This window comes from Erinaceus europaeus, chromosome 4 (genome assembly GCF_950295315.1).
Source record: "Erinaceus europaeus chromosome 4, mEriEur2.1, whole genome shotgun sequence".
Taxonomy (NCBI): Eukaryota; Metazoa; Chordata; class Mammalia; order Eulipotyphla; family Erinaceidae; genus Erinaceus; species Erinaceus europaeus.
This window is the reverse complement of record NC_080165.1, coordinates 25,152,767-25,179,029: the sequence shown is the minus strand read 5'-3', so window position 1 is coordinate 25,179,029 and position 26,263 is coordinate 25,152,767. Positions and strand designations below refer to the sequence as shown.

The following is a 26,263-nucleotide window of genomic DNA, read 5'->3' as shown; positions in this document are numbered from 1 at the left end:
AAAATAGTCTCTAGAAGCAGCAGTGGATTCAGTGCCGGCAAAAAGTATGTAGTTGTCACTTGGCCAGTGTACACATTGAGCAGGAAGTATCTATAGGAAATCTAAAAACTGCCTTGTCCTGCCAATTCTGTACTTTCTCTGCTGGTCATTAATTTTTTTTATTCATTTATTGGCTATTGACAGCCAAAAGTTGAGACAGAAGGAGGAGATAGGGAGGGAGAAAGATACCTACAGACTTCCTTCACCACTTGCAAAGCTTTCCCCATGCAAGAAGGGACCAGGGGCTCAAACCCGGGTCTTTACACATTGTAACACGCTCAACCAGGTGTGCCACCACCTGGCCCCTGGGTTGGTCATTTTTCAACTTACTCCCAGCCTCTCAGCAAAGCACTTGTCATCACTCTCCCACCTAGGCCACTCACTCCAGCATGAACCTTTTCTCTGCTTGGTGCCTGCTCAGTATTATCACCTCAGACCAAAGTGAGTTTGCATTTTGAATCTGCGTCTATTAAAGCTAAGACAAAAGTAAATTGCTCTGTTAAAAAGGAAAACATGGTCATCAAGAACAGTGGAATCATGCAGGCACAGAGCCCCAGGGATAACCCATGTGGCAAAAAAAAATTACCCAGGATTACTTATATGTATGTGATAGAGTCAAGATACAGACTTTATTTCTGCAGTATCAGGGCCTCCAATGTGTGATTCCACTTTCTTTTTCCAATTTTAATATTACAGAGAGACAGAAAGAGAAGGAACACCAGGGTGCCGCTCCTGAAGTCTATTTACCTGTCCTTGATTATCGTACACTCTCCTGGCTTCTTCACTATTCTCTTGTGTGTCCCCAGTGTCTTGTGTGTCCCCAATGGGAGAGTGCAAACAGCAAGTGACCATTCAATTAAAAGCAGGCATTTCTCTTTGAAATTAAACAGTAAGTATATAGTACAAAGTTAGGGTTCTTTATTCAGAAGTAAGGCACACCAAATCGGAAAAACTACTGTTTTCATGGCATCAGTCTCATAAACGTAAACTCCCTGGTTTCTGCCAAGGCAGACTCCCTTGTGCAGAAGAAACTTTTTTTTTTTTAATTTTCCCTTTTGTTGCCCTTGTTTTTTTTATTGTTGTAGCTATTATTGTTGTTGATGATGTCATCATCACTGTTAGGACAGAGAGAAATGGAGAGAGGTGGGGAAGACAGGGAGAGAAAGATACCTGTGACCTGCTTCACCGCCTGTGAAGCGACTCCTCTGCAGGTGGGGATCCGGGGGCTCGAACCAGAATCCTTATAGCAGTCCTTGCACTTTGTGCCACGTGCGCTTAACCTACTGCGCGACTCCCAAGAAACATGTTTTAACTGGATGAGAAGCCAGGCAGCCTCCTACCATGTGGAAGGGGGCTAGGCTAGCTCTAGTGGCCTCAGTCACTCTTGAAAGTGCCTAGTCAGCACATCCAGCAGCTCCTGCTTCTTCAGTCCACCTTTCAGCCCACACATCCTGCAGGCTTCCTTCAGCGTGGGCACAGTGAGCTTCCCTAGTGTGCCCCTGCTGACATGGGCCTTCAGCTCCTCTTCAGATATTTCCACTTTGGGCTTCTTGCTCTCAGAACCATCACCATCTGAAAGAGAGGACATGATGGGAAATACTCCCAGTGGCATCCAGCCATATTGCACAGGGGCCTCCATGTGACCTGGGTTGCAGTTAGCCATTTGCCATATAGCTGTGGTGCCCATCTAGAATACCATGGGGAAGGCAGGAGTCTAGAGGCACTCACTGAAACACAAAAAGACGTCCTGTTTAGGAGGAAGTTAAAAACCACCTGGATGTCACCAGTTTGCTCAAAACTGTTGGTTTGCTCTGGGGAAACAAGTCACTCCATCCTTGCTTGCTTCAGAGAGCATTTACAAGTATATGTGATGGTGACAAGCATGTGTGACCTGACTGTATTCACCAAAATGTGCACAGGCATGAAGTCCAGTGACAGCACTTCACACAGGCCACTAAAGGAGCCACTTGTGACTCAAAAGGGAGAAAGCACACAACCACCAACTTAACCTCACAGATCTACTTCCTTTTAAGTCTGTTAGGTAAGCAAGGCCCAAATTTGGCTTTACTTCACCAAAGGTAGCAACAAAGGGTTATAATCAATAAGTATTCCCAAATGGGAATGACAACAACAAGGGCAACACAATGGAAAAAATCGCCTCCAAGAGCAGTGGATTCATAGTGCAAACACCAAGCCCCAGCGATAACACTTGAGGCAATAAAAATAATAATAATACATTGAGAGGGGAGAGGGAGTTGGAGAGAGAGAGACGTACAAACCTGCTTTACTGCTTATGAAGTATCCCCTGCACGTGGGGAGTAGCGGCTTGAACCTGGGCCCTAACACATGGTAATGTGTGCGCTTAGGCAGGTACACCAGCACCAGGCCCCCAAACCACCAGAATGTTGGGGGGGGTGTTTGTTTTGCTTTTCCCTCCAGGGTTATCTCTGGGGCTCAGTGCCTGCACCACGAATCCACTGCTCCCAGAGGCTATTTTTCCCCATTTTGTTGCCTTTGCTGTTGGATAGGACAGAGAAATCGAGAGGAGAGGAAGAGAAAGACAGACACCTGCAGACCTGCTTTACCACTTGTGAAGCGACCTCCCTGCAGGTGGGGAGCCGGGGGCTCAAACTGGGATCCTTGCTGGTCCTTTTACTTCACACTATGAGCTTAATCCGCTGTGCTACCGCCCGGCTCCCTATGTCTAGTTTCTGAATCATGTTCCAGTTGATTGGTACTCGTTTTAAGCCTAGCTGTACTAAATATTTTCTCCAGATCAGCACTGTCAAGGAGTAATATGAAATAAAAGAAAGTAACCACTGAGATGTCACACCTAGATTCTCACCTTGTTTTCGCTTAGCAGCTTTCCCCTCAGGATTATAATCTGGTGGGAAGACAAGCTCCTTGAACTCATCTACCAGGGAGCCCAGTCTTTTATCCATAGCTTCAGTCTTGGGCACTAGAAAATGAAAAGACAAAAATTGTCTGATGGGTCCCAAACCCTGGCTTCCTGTCTAGTTCCAATTCTATAGGGAGGAGAAATCACCTAACTGGAGGAAGAGAGGGAAAGAGCCACGCGGAGGCAGCATTTTGTTTGTGTGTTTAGATTTATTCATCTGTTAATGAGAGCAAGAGAATCAGTATCACTCTAGCACACGGGATGTCAGGGACCTCATAGTTCAGAATTCAATGCTTTCTCCACTGTACCACCTCCTGGACCCAGAAGCTTTAAAAAAAAAAAAACAACTCATTTTATAACCTACAGTATCAGTAAATTTGCTCTCCATTTTACAGAGTAGAGCAGAGAAGACAGACGACAACTAAAGGGCAAACAATTAAAAAGTGAGGTAATTCTGGGGATTCAAACGAAGAGTCCATGCTTGCAGGAGACTTACAGTCTGACTAGGGTCAGGAGGTAGATACGGAGTGGACACTGTCTATGTCCTGTGATGCTGCACACGGCAAACTAGAACACAAGAGGGGTCAGAAAGGCTGTGAGGGTTGGGACCATAGCATAATGGTCGTGCAAAGAGCCTTTCATGCTTGAAGCACCAAGGGTCCCAGGTTCAATCCCCAGGACCACCATAAGCCAGAGCCAAGTCGAGCTCTGATTAAAGAAGGGGATTAGGGGGGAGGGGAGGGAAGGAAAGGGGAGAGGAGGGGAGGGAAGGGACTGCAGGAGCAGCTAAGGCAACCAACATAAAGGGGGAAAAGAGGGGCTGAGTATAGGAACCTAGGTAATTCAGGTCACTGGAAATAATATACTAGCTAAAACTGATTCGAAAATAGTAGAAAGAGAAAACATCACTTTAAAGAAAGCATTACAGTCCTGAAGACAGAAGGAACCAGGTGGCAGCCCAGGTCAAGAAGTAAATGGTCCTGCGGCAAAACAGAGAACAACTGTTCTGATTATTTTGAGTGCTGGGCCTGTATTTTACTAATAGCTTAACATTATCGCTGTTCTATCCGTAAAGAAACCTCGAAGATAAGCAGGCTTGTCTAGTCTTCATGAAATCCAATCTGTTCCCCAGTGGATAGTTATCCACTAAACTTCACATGTCTTCCAATGAAACACTTAAGAGAATCACAAGATACGGACTCAGAGAATCTCAGATGAGGGGGCTGAGAGGCATGGCAAATTTCCTTGATAGTGGGTAATGAGGTAGTTTCTCAAGGCAGAGCCTGTAGTCTATGCGGAGGCAGTACCAGCACTTTAGAGCAAGGATTCTGGGCTAGACTCCGTGGATTCTGAATCCAGACCCACCACTTATCACTTAGTGCTCGGACAGCTCTGTCTCTGTAAAGCAAAGGTAATAACTAACTCATAGTTATGAGGGCTAAATGACTCAGCACATAAGACAATGGCACTTGCACACAGCAAGACCTCAATGAATGTTACTGATGCATGTTTTTATCACTAACACTTTCTTTTTGAGATTACTGAACACAGGGCCTCATACATGTGAAGACTGTGCTCTGGCACTGAGTTGCATTCCCAGGCCCTAGAGATTCTTTTAAATTTTGTTTTATCAACATTTGGTCATGGGGTGGCCTAGTTCAGAGGCAGGTCTCCGAAGCCTGGCATTTTCTCCTCAGAATCTGCCAATTCTGTTGGCAGGCAATGTGAGTTGCTCTAGAAATTTTCTGTAAAAAGATGCTCTGGAAATTGGGTGGTAGCGCAGTGGGTTAAGTGCACATGGCGCAAAGCGCCAAGGACAGGCGTAAAGATACCAGTTCCAGCCCCGGCTCCCCACCTGCAGGGGGGTCGCTTCACAGTCAGTGAAGCAGGTCTGCAGGTGTGCATTTTCCTCTCCTCTCTATCTTCCCCTCCTCTCTCCATTTCTCTCTGTCCTGTCCAACAACGACAACATGAATAACAACAGCAACAATAAAAACAACAAGGGCAACAAAAAAGGGGGGAAAAAAAGATGTTCTAGATAATAACATGAAGACTTCAGAGGGTGCAAGGAAATGTACCCACATTACTGGCCCAGAGTGAAATGAAAGCCTCCTGTGAAAAGAACTTCTCAGCCCAGTCTCTGCCTTCTTACATGTCAGATCCTCTGCTTGTTCCGGCTCCATCAAATCCAAAGCCAAGGCCTCCAGGTTCCTATAGTGCTGCTGCAGCACTGGGTTCTCAAAGCTGTCACTTCTGTTAAAACAACACACATTGGAAAATCAAAATTTAAACATTAAAAAAAATAAAAGAGGGGATCAGGTGGTAGCGCAGTGGGTTAAGTGCACATGGTGCAAAGCACAAGGACCGGTATAATGATCCTGGTTCGGCCCCCGGCACCCCACCTGCAGGGGGGTCACTTTGCAAGCGGCGAGGCAAGTCTGCAGGTGTCTACCTTCTCTGCCCCCTCTTTCCCTCCTCTCTCTACTTCTCTCTGTCCTATCTAAAAACGATGACATCAACAACAACAATAATAACCGCAACAAAGGTGAAAAAAATGGCCTCCAGGAGCAGTGGATTCATAGTGCAGGTACCGAGCCCCAGCAATAAACCTGGAGACACAAAGAAAGAAAGAAAGAAAGAAAGAAAGAAAGAAAGAAAGAAAGAAAGAAAGAAAGAAAGAAAGAAAGAAAGAAAGAAAGAAAGAGGGGATATATCCTAAGGAACCCAGCACACCCATCCAAAAAGATTTGTGTATACCCATGTTCACAGCAGCACAATTTGTAATAGCCAAAGTCTGGAAGCAACTCGGGTGTCCAACAACAGATGAGTGGCTGAGCAAGCTGTGGTCTATATACACAATGGAATACTACTTTTTTACTATTAAAAAAACGGTGACTTCAATATTTTCAACCCATCTTGGATGGAGCTTGAAGTAATCATGTTAAGTGAAATAAGTCAGAAACAGAAGGATGAATATGGATGGGATGATCTCACTCTCAGGCAGAAGTTGAAAAACAAGATCAGAAGAGAAAACACAAGTAGAACCTGAACTGGAATTGGCATATTGCACCAAAGTAAAAGACTCTGGGGTGGGGGTGAGGGGGAGAGTACATCCTGGAAAAGGATGACAAAGGACCTAGTGGGGGCTGTATTGTTATGTGGAAAACTGAGAAATGTTATACATGTACAAATTATAGTATTTACTGTCGAATGTAAAACATTCATCCCCCAATAAAGGAAAAAAATGGATAAATAAATAAAAGGACAAAAATGAAATAAACCCAACTGAGAAGGCACAGTCCTTAAAGCCAACTGAGAAAAACAAATACAGTTGAGAATCCTGTCTCTTCAAATCAACTTCTCTTTCTCCAATTTTCTCTTAAAGTTATTTTGAGGGATATGAAGACAGCATAATGATTCTGCAAAAGACTTTCATGCCTGAGGTTCCTAGGTCCCAGGCTTAATCCCTAATACCACCAAAAGCCAGAGCTGAGCAGTAGTTTACTCTCTTGCTCTGCTTTCTCTCTCTCTCTCTCTCCCTCTTTCTCTCTCATAATTTGAAAAAAAAATACGTGGCCTGGAAGATGGCACAGTGGATACAGTATCAGATCCTCAAGTACAAAGGCCTGAGTTCAGGCCTACGCGATGCTTATTGCAGAATGGTGCTGCTTCTCAATTTCTCATTAATACATACTTTACGTTTAGTGCACTGCTTTCATGCCTCGTGCATGGAAAAAAAAATTTTTAATTTTTAAAAATATTTTTCCCTTTTGTTGCCCTTGTTTTTTATTGTTGTTGTACTTGTTGTTGTTATTGATGTTGTCATTGTTAGATAGGACAGAGAAATGGAGAGAGGAGGGGAAGACAGAGAGGGGGGGGAGAAAGATAAGACACTTGCAGACCTGCTTCACTGCTTGTGAAGTGACTCCCCTACAGGTGGGGAGCCGGGGGCTCTAACCCGGATTCTTATGCTGGGAAAAAATTTTTTAAAGAACTTTTTATTTATTTTTAAAATCAGTTCTTCCCCCCCCCTTTTGTTGACCTTGTTGTTTTCTTATTGTTGTTGTAGTTATTATTGTTGTTATTGGTGTCGTTGCTGTTGGATAGGACAGAGAGAAATGGAGAGAGGATGGGAAGACAGAGAGGGGGAGAGAAAGACAGACACCTGCAGACCTGCTTCACCGCCTATGAAGCGACTCCCCTGCAGGTGGGGGGCTGGAGGCTCGAACAGGGATCCTTGTGCTAGTCCTTGCACTTGGCGCCATGTGTGTTTAACCCATTGTGCTACCACCCAACTCCCAATCTTTCTTTTTTTTTTTTTTGCCTCCAGGGTTATTGCTGGGGCTCTGTGCCTGTACCACGAGGCCACTGCTCCTGGAGGCTATTTTTTTTTCCTTTTGTTGCCCTTGTTGTTGATCGTTGTTGTTGCCCTTGTTGTTTGATCGTTGTTGTGGTTACTATTACTGTTGTTATTGATGTCATTGTTGTTGGATAGGACAGAGAGAAATGGAGAAAGAAGGGGAAGACAGAGAGGAGAAAAAGAGACACCTGCAGACCTGCTTCATCACTTGTGAGGTGACCCCCCTGAAGGGGGGGATCTGGGGGATCGAACTGGGATCCTTATACCAGTCCTTGCACTTCACACCATGTGTGCCTAACTGGCAATGGTACCACCTGACACTACCATCCCCTTTTTTATTTTGCCTTGAGAGTTATCACTGGGGCTCAGTGCCGGCACTATAAGTCCACTGCTCCTGGAGGCCATTTTTTCCATTTTATAAGATAGGACAGAGAGAAATTGAGAGAGGAAGGGAAGATAGAGAGGGATAGAGAAAGGTAGACACCTGCAGACCTGCTTTGCCAATTGTCTGTACCTGAAAACCGTGGGCTGAGACAGAAGTGAAGGCAGTAGGTAGGGTCAAGTAAGCACAGAGAAAAAATGAAGGGGAGCTGGGAGGAGATGGAGCAGGAAGTTCAGACTTTTTCCCCATCCTTAGCTGCACGTTATGATTGGGCCCTCCTCAATCGCTATCGAACAGGCCATGGCCGGTGCGCCGCTATGTTCCATCGCTGGGGAGCCAGAGACGACCCGAACTGCCCCTGCGGCTACAGACAGACTATGACCCACATAGTCAATGACTGCCACCTCTCCAGATTCAAAGGAGGTCTCGAAACTTTACATCAGGCTCAACCTGACGCTGTTGACTGGCTACGGAAGAATGGCAAACGCTAGAAGAAGAAGCTGCAGCTGGGACTGAAAAGAGGATATTTAGAGCCAGAAAGACCTGGCGCTCTCCAGCTGGTCTCAGCCTCATCCATCAGTAAACACAAAATGTAGCTTTCAGGGTTCTTAAAAAAAATAAATGTGGGGGGGGCGGTGGTAGCGCAATGGGTTAAGCACACATGGTGTAAAGCGCAAGGACCAGCGAAAGGATCCTGGTTCAAGCATCCGGCTCCCCACCTGCAGGGGGGTCATTTCACAAGCAGTGAAGCAGGTCTGCAGGTGTCTGTCTTTCTCTCCATCTCTCTGTCTCCCCACCTCTCTCCATTTCTCTGTCCTATCCAACAACAACAACATCAATGGCAGCAATAGCAACAACAATGAAAACAACAAGGGCAACAAAATGTGCAAAAATAGCCTCCAGGAGCAGTGGATTCATATGCAGGTACTGAAACCCCAGCAATAACCCTGGAGGCAAAAGAAAAAAAGAAATGTGGGGTGCTGGGTGGTAGCACAACTGGTTGAGCACACACATTACAGTGCTCAAGGATCCAGGCTCAAGCCCCAGTCCCCACCTGCAGGGGGAAAGCTTCACAAGTTGCAAAGCTGGGCTGGGGGAGTCCAGCAGTAGTGCAGCGGGTTAAGCGCACATGGCGCAAAGCGCAAGGACCAGCATAAGGATCCCGGTTCCAGCCCCCAGCTCCCCACCTGCAGGGGAGTCACTTCACAGGCGGTGAAGCAGGTCTGCAGGTGTCTGTCTTTCTCTCCCCCTCTTTGTCTTCCCCTCCTCTCTCCATTTCTCTCTGTCCTGTCCAACAACGACATCAGTAACAACCACAATAATAACTACAACAATAAAAAAAAAAGAAAAAACAAGGACAGCAAAGCAGGGCTGGAGGTATCTATTTCTCTCCCTCTCTATCTCCTCCCTCCTCTCAATTTGTCTCTATCCAATAAATAAATACAGATAATTTAAAAAGAAAATAAATGTGGTGTATTGCACCAAAGTAAAAGACTTTGGGGTGGGAGGGAGGGTTCAGGTCCTGGAACATGACAGCAGAGGAGCACCTAGCAGGGGTGGAATTGTGTGGAAAACTGAGAAGTGTTACACATGTACAAACTACTCTATTTTACTATCAACTGTAAACCACTAATCCCCCCAATAAATAAAAGAAGGGAAAGGGAAGGTAGAGAAATCATAAAGATAAGAAAGGAGGGGGTCGGGCGGTGGCACACCGGGTTAAGTGTACAAAGTATGAAGTGCAGGGACCAGCACAAGGATCCCGGTTTGAGCCCCTGGGTCCCCACCTGCAGGGGGGATGCTTCACAAGCAGTGAGACAGGTCTGCATGTGTCTATCTTTCTTTCTTTCTTTTTTTTTTTTTAATTTTTATTTATTTATTTATTTATTCCCTTTTGTTGCCCTTGTTGTTTTATTGTTGTAGTTGTTGTTGATCTCGTTGTTGTTGGATAGGACAGAGAGAAATGGAGAGAGGAGGGGAAGACAGAGAGGAGGAGAGAAAGATATACACCTGCAGACCTGCTTCACCGCCTGTGAAGCGACTCCCCTGCAGGTGGGGAGCCAGTGGCGCGAACCAGGATCCTTACACTGGTCCTTGTGCTTAGCGCCACCTGCGCTTAACCCGCTGTGCTACCACCCGACTCCCTCTTTCTTTCTTTTTTTTAGGATTGATATATATTTTTTCCTTTCATTGCCCTTGTTATTATTGTTATTGCTGTCATTGTTGGATAGGACAGAGAGAAATGGAGAGAGGAGGGGAGACAGAGAGGGGGAGAGACCTGCAGACCTGCTTCACTGCTTGTGAAGCGACCCCCCTTGCAGGAAGGGAACCGGGGGCTTGAACTGGGATCCTTATGATGGTCCTTGAGTTTCACACTATGTGCACTTAACCAGCCCTATCATGTTACTGCCCTATCATTCTATCTCTTTCTGTCTCCCCTTCCTCTCTCAATTTCTCTCTGTCCTATCCAATGAAAAATAAAATAAGGCAAAAAAAAAAAAAGGAAAGGAAAGAAAAAGAAAGGGAGGATGGACAACATAGTCTATGCTCCACCTGAGGAAGATGGGTCGATATTGGGGCAGCTTAGAATGTTCCTACTCATGTCCACAGAATGTGAGCTCAGATCTACAGGGATGCAGAGGTCACATAGGCTCCTAAGCTGAATATGGGGCCCACATCAAATCGATGGGGTTTACAGTCAACAATATTTATACCCCTTTCCCATATTAGGGAGCTACTCTCTTCCCTGATCCAGCTTTCTGGTGCTTTTTCCAGCCATGACATCATCTCCCCAGACAATAACTTGGATCCACCTGCATATCAGGTGTCAGGCTCAGGGAAGAAAAAAAAAAAAAAAACTAGTATAGGCACAGGCCCTTTGGAATATAACTAAAATATGCCTACTAGCTATCTACAAAATGGAGAACCCCCCAACTCTTCATCTGCACTATTCCAGCCCTTAGGTCCAATGCTTGGTCAATAATTTGTTTGGCTTTGTATGTTAACTCTCTTGTCAACCACCAGGTTCCAGATGCTAGCATGATGCCAACTAGACTTCCCTGGACAGATGACCCCATCAATGTGTCCTGGAGCTCCGATTCCCCAGAACCCCACCCCACTAGGGAAGAGAGAGACAGGCTGGGAGTATGGATTGATCTGTCAACACCCATGTTTAGCGAGGAAGCAATTACAGAAGGCAGACCTTCTACTTTCTGCATCCCACAATGACCTTGGTTCCATACTCCCAGAGGATTAAAGAATAGGAAAGCTATCAAGGGAGGGGATGGGATACAGAGTTCTGGTGGCGGGAAATGTGCGAAGTTGTACCCCTCTTAGTCTATGGTTTTATCAATGTTTCCTTTTTATAAATAAAAATTTTAAAAAAAGAAAAAGAAAAGGAGAGAAATGAAAGGGTCAGCAAAACAGCTCTCTTGGGTAGTGTGTTGCTTTGCAAGTGTACCAGCAAAGTTCAAGCCAGGACCTCAACACAGTGAAAGAAGTTTCAGTGCTGTGGTCTTGGGGTCTCTCTCTCTCTCTCTCTGCCTCTGTGTAAAAAACAAAAAACAGAGGGCTGGGCAGTGGTGCATCCAGTTATGTGCAAGTACTATGTGCAAGGCCTTGAGCAAGCAACCTGGTTCAAACCCCTGCCCTCCACCTAAAGTGGGGACACTTCACAAACGGTAAAACAAATCTGCAGGTATCTTTCTCTCTCCCTCTCTACTTCCCCTCCCCTCTTGATTTCTCTCTGTCCTAACAAAAAAAAAAAAAAAAAAGCCACCAAGGGCCATGGGTTCATAGTGTTGGCACTGAGCCCCAGCAATAACTCTGGAGGCAAAAAACAAACTACCCAAAAAAAGCAAATAAATAAGCTTTGGCTAGGAATAAGAAAAGTGGCCTGGAGACACATTATAGAAAGTGAAAAAATATATATACTTGCTGTCATACAGCTTTCGAGCAATAAGTCAATATACATGTGAGAGGACTCAGATGATATAATCACTCTTTTAATCCCCTAATAACTTATATTTACCTACTTTTATTCACAATAAGATAGCAATAAAGATGAAGGCTGCATGTGGTGCAAAGCGTAACAACCGACGTAAGGATCCCTGTTCCAGCCCCCGGCTCCCCACCTCCAGGGGAGTCGCTTCATAGGCTGTGAAGCAGGTCTGCAGGTATCTATCTTTCTCTCCCCATCTTCCCCTCCTCTCTCCATTTCTCTCTGTCCTATCCAACAACAACAACATCATCAATAACAACAACAATAATAACTACAACAATTTAAAAAAATGGGACAACAAAAGGGAATAAATATTAAAAAAAAAAAAAAAGATGAAGGCCAATTAAGAATCTTCTAACTGCTGTTTTCATGAAATTGCTCAGTGACTTATTCTGGCTTTTTAAGCATAACTAGCTGTGTACATTTGGTACAATTCCACTCTTTAATATAGTAAGAATCTTTATAGTTTTTCATAAGGACCCTATCAGTTAACTGAAAAGAATCACATCATATTTTCTTGGTCTGTGTTTGTGCTTACTGACTTTTACATAGGTCCTGGACCACCACACCACTGCCCCCACCGTCCGTGAAGCTCCCTGTGATGCTGCAGTTCAAACCCAAGACCTGGTACATGTACTAAGCCTACACTCTACTGGGTAAGCTATCAGCATATCATCAGTCCTTTTTCTTTTTGCCTCCAGGTTTATTGCTGGGGCTCGGTGCCTGCACCACGAATCCACTACTCCTGGAGGCTATTTTTTTCCCTTTTGTTGCCCTTGTTGTTTTATCGTTGCTGTGGTTATTATTATTGTTGTTACTGATGTTGTTGTTGTTGGATATGACAGAAAGAAATGGAGAAAGGAGGAGAGACAGAAAGATAGGCTCCTGAAGACCTGCTTTACCACTTGTGAAGTGACCCCCTTGCAGGTGGGGACCCAGGGGCTTGAACTGGGATCCTTAAGCAGGTCCTTGCACTTTGCACCATGCATGCTTAGCCTGCTGTGCTACCACCCGACCCCCCCCCCCTTTTTAAATTATCTTTATTTGTGAGGAACAGCCAGAAATTGAGAGGTGGGTGATGGAGAGGGACAGAGAGACACCTACAGCACTACTTTACCACTTGTGAAGATTTCTCCCTGCGGGTGGGGGCTGGGGACTTGAACCCAGGTCCTTGTGCATTGTAACATGTGTGCTCAACCAGGTATGCCACCACTGGGCCCCTTTATTAGTCTTTTAAAAATATCTATTAAGACTTTGAACTGACAGGTTAGGAAACAAACAAAAAAAGAATAATAACAACAACAAAACTTTCAACTCAGAAGACAGTTCTAGAAGAAAACCTGAAATTAGCCACTACTCACCTGTATTTAAAGCGGAGCTTCTGAACAATAGCCTTCATCTTGTTTACCTGGTCTGGGTTCGCCATGACCTTTTCAGTAAAAGGCACCTTCCGTTTATCATCAGCATAGGGTAAGAAGACAAGGTGGAAACCTGAAGAGAGGAGACAGGATTTTCTCTTCTTTCCTTCTTTCTTTATTTAAGATTTTACTTACTTATTCATGAGATAGACAGGAGGAGAAAAAACCAGACATCACTTTGATACATGTGCTACTGAGGATTGAACTCTGCACCTCATACTTGAGTGTCCAATGCTTTATCCACTGTGCCACCTCCTGGACCACAGAGGAGGAGATAGGTTTTCTGAGATTTCACAAAAAAGATTTCAGTTACTAAGTCGTCCTTTGACTCTCAGCTCCAAAATATATCCTATGATGATGGGGCTCAAACCTGCCAACCCTGTTTCTCCTTCATCAGCTGGTTCCTGTTAACATGTGTCTAATAGACTCCCTCTGGGTTTTCCAGAGGGAGAAAGAAGTCAGGAGGTATGTATTCTCCTCCCTCAGATGTCCTGTCAGTGCTAGTTCCGTTTCTGGGGTTTTTTTTTTGTCGTTGTTGTTATGTTTTTTGTTATATATTTTTTGTTTGTTTGTTTTAATACATCCAGAGCTAGTTTTCTGGAGGGCTAATTCCCAGTTCCATGAGACCTCTATCTAAGCTGCAAATTCTACCGTTAGCCCCCTACCTTCCACCACTTGCTAGAAGGGAATAGCTAGAGGTTACCAGGCTGAACTTATTCCAGTTACTGACTGGCTCTAGAAAGATGAAAAATATCTAAACTGAAACCAACTGCTGCTGCCCAGTGAGGGGGTCTTGCAGCCAGTGCTAATGGCTCTAAGCAAAAGGAGTCAGCTTTAAGCTCTCCCTCCCTAATGCCACCACTACTGGCAGAGCCCAGTACTTTTTTTCTGCCGCCAGGGCTTTCCTGGGGCTTTGCACTTACATGATTCCACTGCTCCCTACAAACAATTTTCTTCCTTTTCTCTTCCCTACTCTCTATCTTTCCTTCTTGAGGGCAAAAGACAGAGGGGATAGAGAGACAGAGAAAGTACTGCCTCCCTGCCTGTGAAGGAAGCTTTCCCTTTACATGGTGGCTTCACACACAGTGAAGTTTAAACTCTACTGGGTGAACCTCCTCACCTATAAAGCCTCAAAAATACATTTTCCAGACCTCACTCATGAAGATTCAAGTTTATTCAAGTCTGAATTGGGATCTCATGAGTGAATTCAAAACTGAGCAAGGTTCAGAAGCATAAAAAATTTCTTCCACATACCTGGGGGGGTCACTTGGACTTTCTGGTCATCTACTTCCTCTTCCTGTGGCATCAAAGCCACAAAATAAGGAGGAATATTCTGACGAGGTGTGTATCTGCACACTGCCATGACTTCCTTCTCCAGACACTTGGTGAGTAGAGCATTGAAGAGAGTTGAACTTCCTGGAAGGTAGAGGTCCCAGAGGTCAACCTCCTAAAGGAGTCACCTCTTAGCCCATTTACAAGACAGTAATTTATCTTCCATGTTCTTAAAAGGACTTATGACACTTGAATAGGTAGGAAGTGATGAACCCAGAGCTGAGGTCGGGCAGTAGCACAGCGGGTTAAGCACATGTGATGTGAAGCGTAAGGAACGGCATAAGGATCCCAGTTCGAACCCCCGGCTCCCCACCTGCAGGGGAGTCCTTCAAAGGCAGTGAAGCAGGTCTGCAGGTGTCTATCTTTCTCTCTCCCTCTCTGTTTTCCCCTCCTCTCTCCATTTCTCTCTGCCCTATCCAACAATGACGACATCAATAGCAACAACAACAATAAAACAACAAGGGCAACAAAAGGGAAAATAAATGATAAAATAAAAAAATGTTTTAAAAAAACAAATTGGTAAAAAGAAGTGGGGATAGCAGAGGCATTTAAGAAACAAAAAACAGGGGGGGGGTGGTCAGGTGGTGGCTCAACCAGTCAAGTACACATATTGTCATGAGAAAGGACCCAGGTTTAAGCCCCCACGCTCCACCTGTAGGGTGAATGCTTTATGAAGCAGGTCTGCAGGTGTCTGTGTTTCTCTCCCCATCTCTATCTCCCCTGCCCTCTCAACTTCTCTCTGTCCTGTCAAATAAAAATAGAAAAAAAAAAAAAAAAGGCTGCTAAGAGCAGTGGGTTCCTAGTGTCAGCATCAAAACCCAGCCATAGCCCTGGTGGGAAAAAAAAAAAAAAAAAAAAGACTGGGGAGAAAACATAATGGTTATACAAAACACTTTCATGCTTGAGGCTCTGAGGTCACTGGTTCAATCCCCAGCACCACCATAACTCAGAGCTGAGCAGTGCCCTGTGCATACATGAGAGAGGAGAGCAGAGAGAGAAGAGAGGAGAGAGAGAAAAGAATAAAGTGGTTTGAACACTTCAAATAGTTCATTCAGAAGTGTGAACTATCCTACACCTGAGGAGGATAGGTCATAATATTGGGGCAGCTTAGAGTGTTCCTACTCATGACCACAGAATGTAAACTCAGATCTACAGGGATGCAGAGGTCACATAAACTGAATATGGCCCCAGATCACATCAAATCAATGGGGTTTACAGTCAACAACATTTATACCCCTTTCCCATATTAGGGAGCTACTCTCTTCCCTGATCCAGCTTTCTGGTGCTTTTTCCAGCCATGACATCATCTCCCCAGACAATAACTTGGATCTACCTGCATATCAGATGTCAGGCTCAGGGAAAAAAAAAAAAACTAGTATAGGCACAGGCCCTTTGGAATATAACTAAAATATGCCTACTAGCTATCTACAAAATGGAGAACCCCCCAACTCTTCATCTGCACTATTCCAGCCCTTAGGTCCAATGCTTGGTCAATAATTTGTTTGGCTTTGTATGTTAACTCTCTTGTCAACCACCAGGTTCCAGATGCTAGCATGATGCCAACCAGACTTCCCTGGACAGATGACCCCACCAATGTGTCCCCAGAGCCCTTCCCAACTAGGGAAAGAGAGAGACAGGCTGGGAGTATGGATCGACCTATCAATGCCCATGTTCAGTGGGGAAGCAATTATAGAAGCCGGACCTTCCACCATCCGCATCTTACAATGACCTTGGGTGCATTCTCCCAGAGGGTTAAAGAACAGGAAAGCTATCAAGGGAGGGGATGGGATATGGAGTTCTGGTGGTGGGAACTGTGTGGAGTTGTACCCCTCTTATCCTATGGTTTTGTCAGTATTTCCTTTTTATAAAAAAAAAACAAACCCACCCCCCAAAAAAAAAAATAGAAGTATACTCAAAAAAAAAAAAAATAGAAGCATGAGCTATCATTGTCAGCTTATATTAAGTACCATTAAGCTTAGACATAAGCCCAGGTGTTAATGTAAACCAACCTGATCAAATCCAGACTGTTTATGAATTATAGCAGAGTCTGGATTGCACAAACAAACACACTATCTAAATAAAACATTAATACTTGAGAAGAATCTAGGTCTCTGGTTGTTTCTTCTAACTCTCATTCAATGCCTCAAAGAAGTAGGTTATTTTTAAATTTTTTATAAAGCTTTTTTATTTTTAATTTCTTGATATTTATTCCCTTTTGTTGCCCTTGTTGTTTATTGTTGTTGTTGTTATTGCTGTCATTGTTCTTGGATAAGACAGAAAGAAATGGAGAGAGGAGGGGAAGACAGAGGGGGAGAAAAAGATAAGACACCTGCAGACCTGCTTCAACACTTGTGAAGAGACCTCCCTGCCCCCCGCGGGTAGGGAACCAGGGTCTCCAACCGGGATCCTTATGCTGGTCCTTACGCTTTGAACCATGTGCACTTAACCCGCTGTGCTACCACCCGGCCCCCACTGTTGTTGTTATTAATGTCATCATTGTTGGATAGGACAGAGAGAAATGGAGAGAGGAGGGGAAGACAGAAAGGGGGAGAGAAAGACACCTGCAGACCTGCTTCACCACTTGTGAAGCAATCCCCCTGAAGGTGGGGAGCTGTGGGCTCGAACCGGGATCCTTATGCAGGTCCTTGCACTTCGCGCCATGTGCACTTAGCTACCACCCGACGCCCAGAAGTAGGTTTTAATATGTATACTTGAGGCACCAGAGGTTCCAAGTTCAATCCACCCCCAACTACCTATACCACCCTATGCCAGAGTTGAACAGTGTTCTGGTCTCCCTCATGAAAAAAAAAAAATCAATCTTAAAAAAAAAAAAAAAAGGCAGGGGGTGTGGGGAGCAGTGAATGTGTTACAAAGTACAAGGACTAGGGTTCAAGACCCTGTTCTCCATCTGCAGGGGCTACGTTTCATGAGGGAAAAATCAATACTACAGGCTTTTCTCTTTCTCTCTCTCTTTCCCTTCCTTCTTGATTTCTCTGTCCAATCAAATCATTATTTTTTTTTAAAAGTGATCCAGGAGGTAGCTCAGTATATAAACTACTGGACTCAAAAATACAAGGTCCCAAGTTCTATCCCTGGCATCACATTATGGCATAACAGTGCTCTGATTCTCTTTACCTCCTCCCTCTCTCTAATAAGTAAATCTTTTTTTTTAATTAATTAAAATGCTAATACCGAGAGGAGACTTCCAGAGGCGGAGCTTACAAGCAGCAGCAGATCACTTTCTCTCTTCTCCTCTCCCGGATCAACTAGGAATACCAAAGGAGACCACCCGGGACCAAAACAAGACAGGACTAGAATGACCACAGGAACCCAGTAAATCACCCGTGAGTACAAACTCGTTTGGCTGGTGACAGAGAGGAGAGAGGGGCCTAAGGAGAGATTAAGTGACTGCTAACAGTTCAGCAGTTTATCAGTGGAGACACCACCTCCAGTCTGCTCCACCAACAAGGGGACAGCTGAAGGGAGGAAAGGACTCCCCAGAGACTCACCAAGTGCAACTCTGAGTCTCCATTGCTACTGCCCTCAGAATCTGGAGCAACGACAGGGAGGGACACCAGGGGACAGAGATCTAACCAGGAAACTCAGGAGAAGACCTATACCTCAGTGGCATAGCTGAGGGGCTGTGAAAGTCTCTTTGCATAACCACTGGATTCTCTCTGCCACACCCTGCTTTATCTCTTGGTCAGGAGTCAGTGATTAAGCTAAGAAGCCTATTGATAGTTTAAAAGCCCTCAGGCTCCCATAGCCTATAGGGAAGAAAAAAAAAGAGGCTTTTAAACCACTGAGCTCCAACTCAGGGATTAAAATACTATTGAAACAACTGTCAACTTCCAAAACTGTGAACCCTTTAATTAACTTACTTAGACACAAGTCAATCCAGGCAATAGTGATCAGTAATTTGAAAAGTACTGATAAAGGGAACTCATAACATAATATATAAAATGGTTAAAACAATAAGAAGAAATATTGGAGAATTGAACCAGGACAAGATTCCAGCTAAAAGTCCTCCAGAGGGTGAAGCACAAAATAACGAGTTCAACATCCAAACATTAGCTAAGGAAATAATAACAGGAGTGAGTAAAGAATTTGAAAAAATTGCAATCAGAAATACAGGAATAACAAATGAGACTATGGAAGAAAATACTAATTATCTCATGGTTATTAGAGAGATGAAAGCTGAAATCGCTGAGCTAAGAACACACCTAGCTGAACAAGCTAAAACAGTATCAGAACAGGGCAACAAAATAGATCAACTCCAGAAAACAATAGAGGGCAGAGAGAATAGAATCAATGAGGCTGAAGACAGAATTAGCAAGACTAAGGATGAATTAGAGACAACTAAAAAAGAAATAAGATATTTCAAAAAGAGATTAATAGATGCTGAAAACAACAACAGAGTCCTATGGGATGACTTCAAAAGAAACAATATACGCATTATTGGCTTACCAGAGGAAGAAAGAGAAGGAGAGGAAGAAAGCATTTTCCAGGCCATAATAGATGAAAACTTCTCTAGTCTTGACAACATCAAAGACATAAAGATTCAAGAAGCCCAGAGGGTCCCAAACAGAATTAACCCAGACCTAAAGACAGCAAGACATATCATACTTAGAACGGGAAGGAATAAGGATAAAGAAAGGATCCTGAAGGCTACAAGAGAAAAATGAAGAGTCACCTACAAAGGAAAACCCATAAGATTAGCAGCAGACTTTGCCACACCTGTCTGGCCAGATAGGCAGGCCACGACCGCGGTGTGACAAAACAGTGCGGGTGACCTGGTTAGGGAACCGGACAGGGGCCTTACAAGCTCCTGTACGGAAGACCGTACCCAAGATAGGTGGTGGACAGAAGCCTGGATATTTGTGTGGACGGATCCCTGGGTCTCCCGGTTGGCGGAAAGGCCTTGGAGGGCTAGGTGGACTTGGTTTCGCTTCTGAAAGCTTACTGTTGTTGTTTATCATGCTTTATGCAGGCCACCCAGGGAATGTCCAGGAGACTCCGGAGACGCTTACAGTGCAACCCCCCAAGTCTAGTCTGGACATTCCAGATGGGACCCCACTGGATGAAAAGCCCCTTACAACAGTAAATCCCAGCACTTCAAGCCCCAATGACTTGGCTATCCAGGTTGAGCAAGGACTGAGCACTATTCTCAGAAATATTACATTCAATCATACAGACAATGGTCCTTTAGCTTTCCCAGGAAACATGTTACATAGCAACCCTGAAATGCACCTGCATATTGTCTTAGGTAGATTACAGGAAAGGGAGCTTGGCATAAGGATCAGAGCAAGACGCCGTGTTCCCACTAGTGCCCCCCCTATTCTGGGTATTAAGGTCCAGTGCTTGGAAGGAGAAAGAATAGCCCTTTGGATAAATGAGAGCAGTGAAAGCATTTAGTTCTTACTGATAAATTGACTTTTGTCTGAAACCAAAGGGATGTGGTTAATAACCCATGAAAGAACAGTATGGCTGTGCTTTCGTTTTGATGGTAGTTGTATGCCTTCAGTTCCTCCTGTCTGTGTTACTTATAAAAAATGTACCCTGCATACTTTGTGGTCAACTGACTTGGCCAGCTTTTGATTTATGCTTCTTTGTTATGCTATTATAAAAAGAATCTCTATATCAGTAAAAGATTGCAGCAGCATTGAAACTCATGTGTCTCAGTGTTGTCTGTCGCGCCGAATCCACCTCCCACCTATAAGTCTCATTCTCCCTGGATCGGCCTGCTGAGCCCCCAGTTGGGTGGTCGGCGGCAAGACTTCTCCATACAAACACTACAGGCCAGAAGAGAAAGGCAAGATATCTATCAAGTGCTCAATGAGAAAAGCTTTCAACCAAGAATACTATATCCTGCTAGACTGTCATTCAGACTAGATGGAGGCATCAAAACCTTCTCAGACAAGCAACATTTGAAGGAATCAATTATCACCAAGCCTGCCCTGAAAGAAGTTCCAAAAGGTCTCTTATAAACAATCAGAACACCACAAATAAAACATATATCAAAACACTCTAAAACTCTACAAGAATGGCGTTAAAATATCTTCAGTCTTTGATATCAATAAATGCCAATGGTCTGAATTCACCTATTAAAAGACACAGAGTAGGAAGATGGATCAGAAAACACAACCCAACAATATGCTGTCTACAGGAAACCCACCTAACTCAACAAGACTTAAAGTGAAAGGATGGAAAACTATCATACAAACCAATGGCCCACAAAAAAGGGCAAGAACAGCTATTCTCATATCTGACATGATAGACTTTAAAATAGATAAGATTAAAAAAGATAGGAATGGACACTACTTAATGCTCAGAGGATCAGTCAATCAAGAGGACGTAACAATTATTAACATCTATGCACCCAATGAGAAGCCATCTAAATACATCAAACTTCTACTGAAAGAGCTACAGCAATATATTAACGGCAACACAATCATAGTAGGGGACTTCAACACCCCACTTTCTCAACTTGACATATCATCCAGGCAGAAAATCAATAAAGACATATGGGAGCTAAATGAAGAGAAAGATAAACTAGAACTATTGGACATTTTCAGAGTCATTCATCCCAAGAAACTGGAATACACATTTTACTCAAATCCACATGGGTCATTCTCAAGGATAGACCATATGTTAGGCCACAAAGACAGCATCAGCCAATTCAAGAGCATTGAAATCATCCCAAGCATCTTCTGAGACCACAGCGGAATTAAACTAACACTTAACAATCAACAAAAGATTAGTAACAGTCCCAAAATGTGGAAGCTCAACAGTACACTTCTTAACAACTTCTGGGTCAATCAAGGAAGAAATCAAAATGTTTCGAGAGTTCAATGAAAATGAAGACACAAGCTATCAAAATATTTGGGACACAGCTAAGGCAGGACTGAGAGGGAAGTTCATGGCTATACAAGCACACATTAGGAAACAAGAAAAAGCACAAAAAAACAGCCTGATTGCACATCTTAAAGACCTAGAAGAAGAAGAACAAAGGAACCCTAAAGCAACCAGAAGGACAGAAATCACTAAAGTTAGGGCAGAAATAAATAACATTGAGAATAGGAAAACCATATAAAAGATCAACGAAAGTAAATGTTGGTTCTTCGAAAGAGTGAATAAAATCGACAAACCTTTAGCCAGACTCACAAAACAAAAAAGGGAGAAGACCCAAATAAATCGGATAGTAAATGAAAGAGGAGATATCACAACAAACACCACAGAAATTCAACATATCATGCGAGGCTTCTATGAACAACTATATGCCACCAAGCTAGAGAACCTGGAAGAAATGGACGATTTCCTAGATACCTACCAACTTCCAAAACTAAGTAAAGAGGAAGTGGATAACATGAACAGGCCCATCACAGCTAATGAAATTGAAACAGTTATCAAAAATCTCCCCAAAAATAAAAGTCCTGGACCAGATGGTTTTACAAATGAATTCTACAAAACCTTCAAAGAGGAACTAATATCTCTACTTTTAAGTCTTCCAGAAGATTGAAGACACTGGAATACTTCCTGCCAGCTTCTATGATGGACCTTGAAAAAATCATGTTGAGTGAAACAGAAGGATGAATATGGGATGATCTCACTCTCAGGCAGAAGTTGAAAAACAAGATCAGAAAAGAAAACACAAGTAGAACCTGAAATGGAATTGGTGTATTGCACCCAAGTAAAAGACTCTGGGGTGGGTGGGTGGGGAGAATACAGGTCCATGAAGGATGATAAATGACATACTGGGGGTTGTACTGTTAAATGGGAAACTGGGGAGTGTTATGTATGTACAAACTATTGTATTTACTGTTGAATGTAAAACACTAATTCCCCAATAAAGAAATAAATTTTTTAAAAAATGCTAATACCATGTGGTTTCCTAGATTAGATCCTCAGCACCACATATGCCAGAGTTAAGTGGTGCTCTGACCTCACTCTTAAATGAAAGAATAAATCAATACCAAAATGAATGCCTAGGAAGTTGTGCAGTGGATAAGTAAGAGTACTGAACTGGCAGGCACGAGGCCCTGAGCATAGTTCTTGACACCACATATGCGAGTGTGATGTTCAGGTTCTCCCTTTCTCATATTAATAAATAAAACTTCTAAAAATAACTAAGTGGGGGTTGGGCAATAGCAAAGTGGGTTAAGCACAGGTGGTGTGAAGCGCAAGGACCAGCTAAGGATCGGGGTTTGAGACCCTAGCTACCCACCTACAGGGGATTCACTTCAGAGGTGGTGAAGCAGGTCTGCAGGTGTCTGTCTATCTCTCCTCCTCTCTGTCTTCCTCTCTTCTCTCCATTTCTCTCTGTCCTATCCAACAATGACGGTATCAATAACAACAACAATAACTACAATGACAATAAAAAAACAAGGGCAACAAAAGGGGGAAAATTTTTTTAAATAAATAAGTAAATACATCTTTATTTTTATTTATTTTTTTAACATCTTTATTTATTGGATAGAGACAGTCAGAAATCGAGAGGGTAGGGCAGATAGAGAGGGAGAGAGACAGAGAGACACCTGCAGCCCTGCTTCACCACTTGCAAAGCTTTCCATCTGCTGGTGAGGACCGGGGGCTCGAACCCGGGTCCTTGTGCACTGCAACATGTGCGCTCAATGAAGTGCACCACCACCCGGCCCCGTAAATACATCTTTAAATGCTAATTTCATAGTTCCCTCCTGGTTATTTGCAATGCATACCAGTGTATTAAAGATTCTAAAGAAATCTCTTTAACTTGGTTTAGTCCCATATCTCCAAAATTTATTTTAGCATGAGGCACTTTCCAAATATCCCCCTAGCATCTCTGATAAGTTTCTAAGCAGACCCACTTAGCAAGTTACCTTCCATATTAGTCATTCATTTTTCCTCGACATTGTGCCACTTACCATTGATCATGGACTCCTCAGGGTATATAAAGAGGGAGGGCCGCAGGTAATGATGCCTCTTCAGCATAGTCATGGGTTTGAAACCGATGAGAACCAAACCTGGTTCATCAAACCGTTTTAGTCCTTCTGTTTCCTCTTTCTCCAGTACAATCTGACAACTCCCATAAATCTAAAACAGGGGAAAAGGAGAGGCATGTAGAGAAGCTACATGAAGATGCAAAAAGGCCACACAAAACACTGACAAGTTAAAATCAGCTCTCTGGCAAGGAGCAAGTAGATGGCTCACTAGAGCATCGCCCTCCTTTATGAGAAAGTCAGATTCACTGAGGGTCAGCCAACCTCTTCGTATTTGTCGTCTAGTTTATGCTCTTTAACAATCCTCAGTGGCAGACGTTAAAAACCCTGCTTTACGTGGTGGGTGCAGTGTGGAAATCTGCTCTGTAATCTTATAATCCTGTAACCCACTGTTATTATTATTTTATTAGTTAATTTATTTATTTTTGCCTCCAGGGTTATCGCTGGGGCTCAGTGCCTATACTACAAATCCACTGCTACTGTAGCCATTTTTTCAATTTTTTTTAAAAAATAAGACAGAGAGAAATTAAGAGGGGAGGGGTCAGATAGGGAGAGAGAGAGACACCTGCAGACCTGCTTCACCGCCTGAGAAGTGAATTCCTGCAGGTGGGGAGCTGGGGGCTCGAACCAGGATCCTTGCACTCAGTACTATGTGCGCTTAACCCGCACCAAATTCTGAGGGAAGCCCCACAGATGGTACAGCATGACAATGGTGTCCTTCCCACTCTCCCAGAAAAAAAAGGAATGAAAAAGTAGGCCCTTCAAATATATATAAATATAGATAGTTCTAGAAACAAGTCAAGCCATATATGCAACCTTGGGAAAACTACTGTAGTTTCCAATGGAAGGAAGGAGAACACGGAATTCTGGTGGTGGGAACACTACAGAACTATACTCCTGGTAGCTTATAATTTTGTAAATCAATATTAAGTCACTAATAACATTTTAAATAAATAAATAAATAAATAAAGTAGGTCCAAGAGTGGTGGAATCATGTTTGTACAGACTCTAGCACAGCCAAAAAAAAAAAAGAAAGAAAGAAAGAGAGGGAGGCAGGAAAAAACCAGAAAAACAGAGTTCTGTTTTTTTTTTTTTGGGGGGTGGTTGTCTTGACTACCAGGATTGTCACCGGTGCTTAGTGTCTGCATGACAAATCCAATTCTCCACCTTTTTTCCTCTTTTTTTAGAAATTTGATTAAACAGAGAGATTGAGAGTGGGGTTGGGCGGGGATAGACAGAAAGGCACTTGCAGCACTACTTCACAACTTGTGAAGCTTCCCCTCTGCAGGTAGGGACCAGGAATTTGAACCCAGGTCCTGGAGTATGGTAATGTGTATGCTTAAACCGATATGCCACACTGCCTGGCTCCAACAGAACTCTGTTTTACAAATGGATGAATTGAAGTTTGCTGGCTGGTATCTTGTTCTGGACTAATACAACTAAATTGGACTCTAAATCCAGGTCTGTCTTGTATTAAGTATTTATTTCTTTCCTCTTTTTATATATACTGAGTTCTCAGCCAGCACTACCTTTGATGTACAGATGCACAGTGTTTACCAATTTTCCTTAATTTTAAATACAGGGTTGCAGAGAGAAAGTGAGAGAGAGAGATGAGAGAGATGAGAGATGAGAGATACCATATTAATTGAAACTTCTAGTGTCATCCATGGTGCTCCTATGTAGTGTCAGGGGCCCAAATCCAGGTCCTGGAACACAGTAAAGCTGGACTCTACTGGGCTGAGCTATCACCCATCTCTTTCAAACACCAGCTCTAACTTTCTAGCTATAATTCTAAAGAGGAATGAGTTTATATTTTATCAACTTGGATATACAGAGGCTAAAAAGGAATTTAAATGGTTAGGTTGATCAGTGAGTCAGCTCCCTCTCAGATAATTCTTTTTCTCTTTTTTCTTTTGTTTTCTCTTTTGTTGCCTTTGTTGTTTATCATCGTTGTTATTATCGTTGCTATTGCTATTGTTGTTGTTGGATAGGACAGAGAGAAATCGAGAGAGGAGAAGAAGACAGACAGGGAGAAAGATAGACACCTACAGACCTGCTTTACCACCTGTGAAGGAAACCCTCTGCAGGTGGGGAGCCAGGGGCTCGAACCGGGATCCTTAGGCTGGTCCTTGCGCATAGCACCATGTGCGCTTAACCCACTGCGCCACTGCCCAGCTTCCTCTTTTTCATTTTTAAAGCAGCACGAAGAAATAAACCCAGCCATGTGTAAGAGATATTACTGCTGATGGACCTCACAGGCCAACATTTTCATTCTCTCTTTTTTTACTAGTGATTTAATATTAATTAAAAAATTGTAAGATAACAGGGGTACAATTCCACACCATTTCACTCCATTAGAAACTGCAGTGGGGGGGAGGGGTCCAGGCAGTAGTGCAGCGGGTTAAGTGCACATGGCACAAAGCTCAAGGACGGGCATAAGGATCCCAGTTCGAGCCTCTGGCTCCCCACTTTCAGAGGGGTCGCTTCGCAAATGGTGAAGCAGGTCTGCAGGTGTCTATCTTTCTCTCCCTCTGTCTGTCTTCCCCTCCTCTCTCCATTTCTCTCTGTCCTATCCAACAGCAACAACAAGAATAATAATAGCAACAACAATGAAAACAACAAGGGCAACAAAAGGGGGAAAAAAATTGCCGTTCTCCCAAGGTCACAGATATAGGGTGACTATTATTTCTATGACTATATTTTTATATATTTGCCTATTATTATTATTATTTTGCCTCCAAGGTTATTGCTGGGGCTCAGTGCCTACACTATGAATCCACTGCTCCTGGAGGCTATTTTTTTCCTTTTGTTGCCCTTCTTGTTTGTTATTGTTATTATTGTTGTTGCTGGATAAGACA

General features: G+C 43.5%; 2 protein-coding genes across 4 annotated transcripts in view; one reads left to right on the top strand and one right to left on the bottom strand.

The window, feature by feature from the left end:
- The window catches only part of TNFRSF13C (TNF receptor superfamily member 13C), a 328,540-nt gene that overhangs the window by 260,033 nt on the left and 42,244 nt on the right, over window positions 1-26,263 (top strand). The gene's annotated exons all lie outside the window — the stretch shown is intronic.
- XRCC6 (X-ray repair cross complementing 6) overlaps window positions 938-26,263 on the bottom strand; it is a 40,156-nt gene continuing 14,830 nt past the window's right edge. For all 3 annotated transcript variants that reach the window (XM_060189053.1, XM_060189055.1, XM_060189054.1), the window contains exons 8-13: window positions 23,331-23,499; window positions 14,353-14,514; window positions 13,042-13,171; window positions 5,091-5,191; window positions 2,885-2,998; window positions 938-1,611 (exon numbers count right to left, since the gene is read on the bottom strand). In XM_060189053.1, coding sequence (XP_060045036.1) covers window positions 1,418-1,611; window positions 2,885-2,998; window positions 5,091-5,191; window positions 13,042-13,171; window positions 14,353-14,514; window positions 23,331-23,499 — 870 coding nt within the window. In that variant the 3' untranslated portion in view covers window positions 938-1,417. The remainder of the gene's footprint in view (window positions 1,612-2,884; window positions 2,999-5,090; window positions 5,192-13,041; window positions 13,172-14,352; window positions 14,515-23,330; window positions 23,500-26,263) is intronic.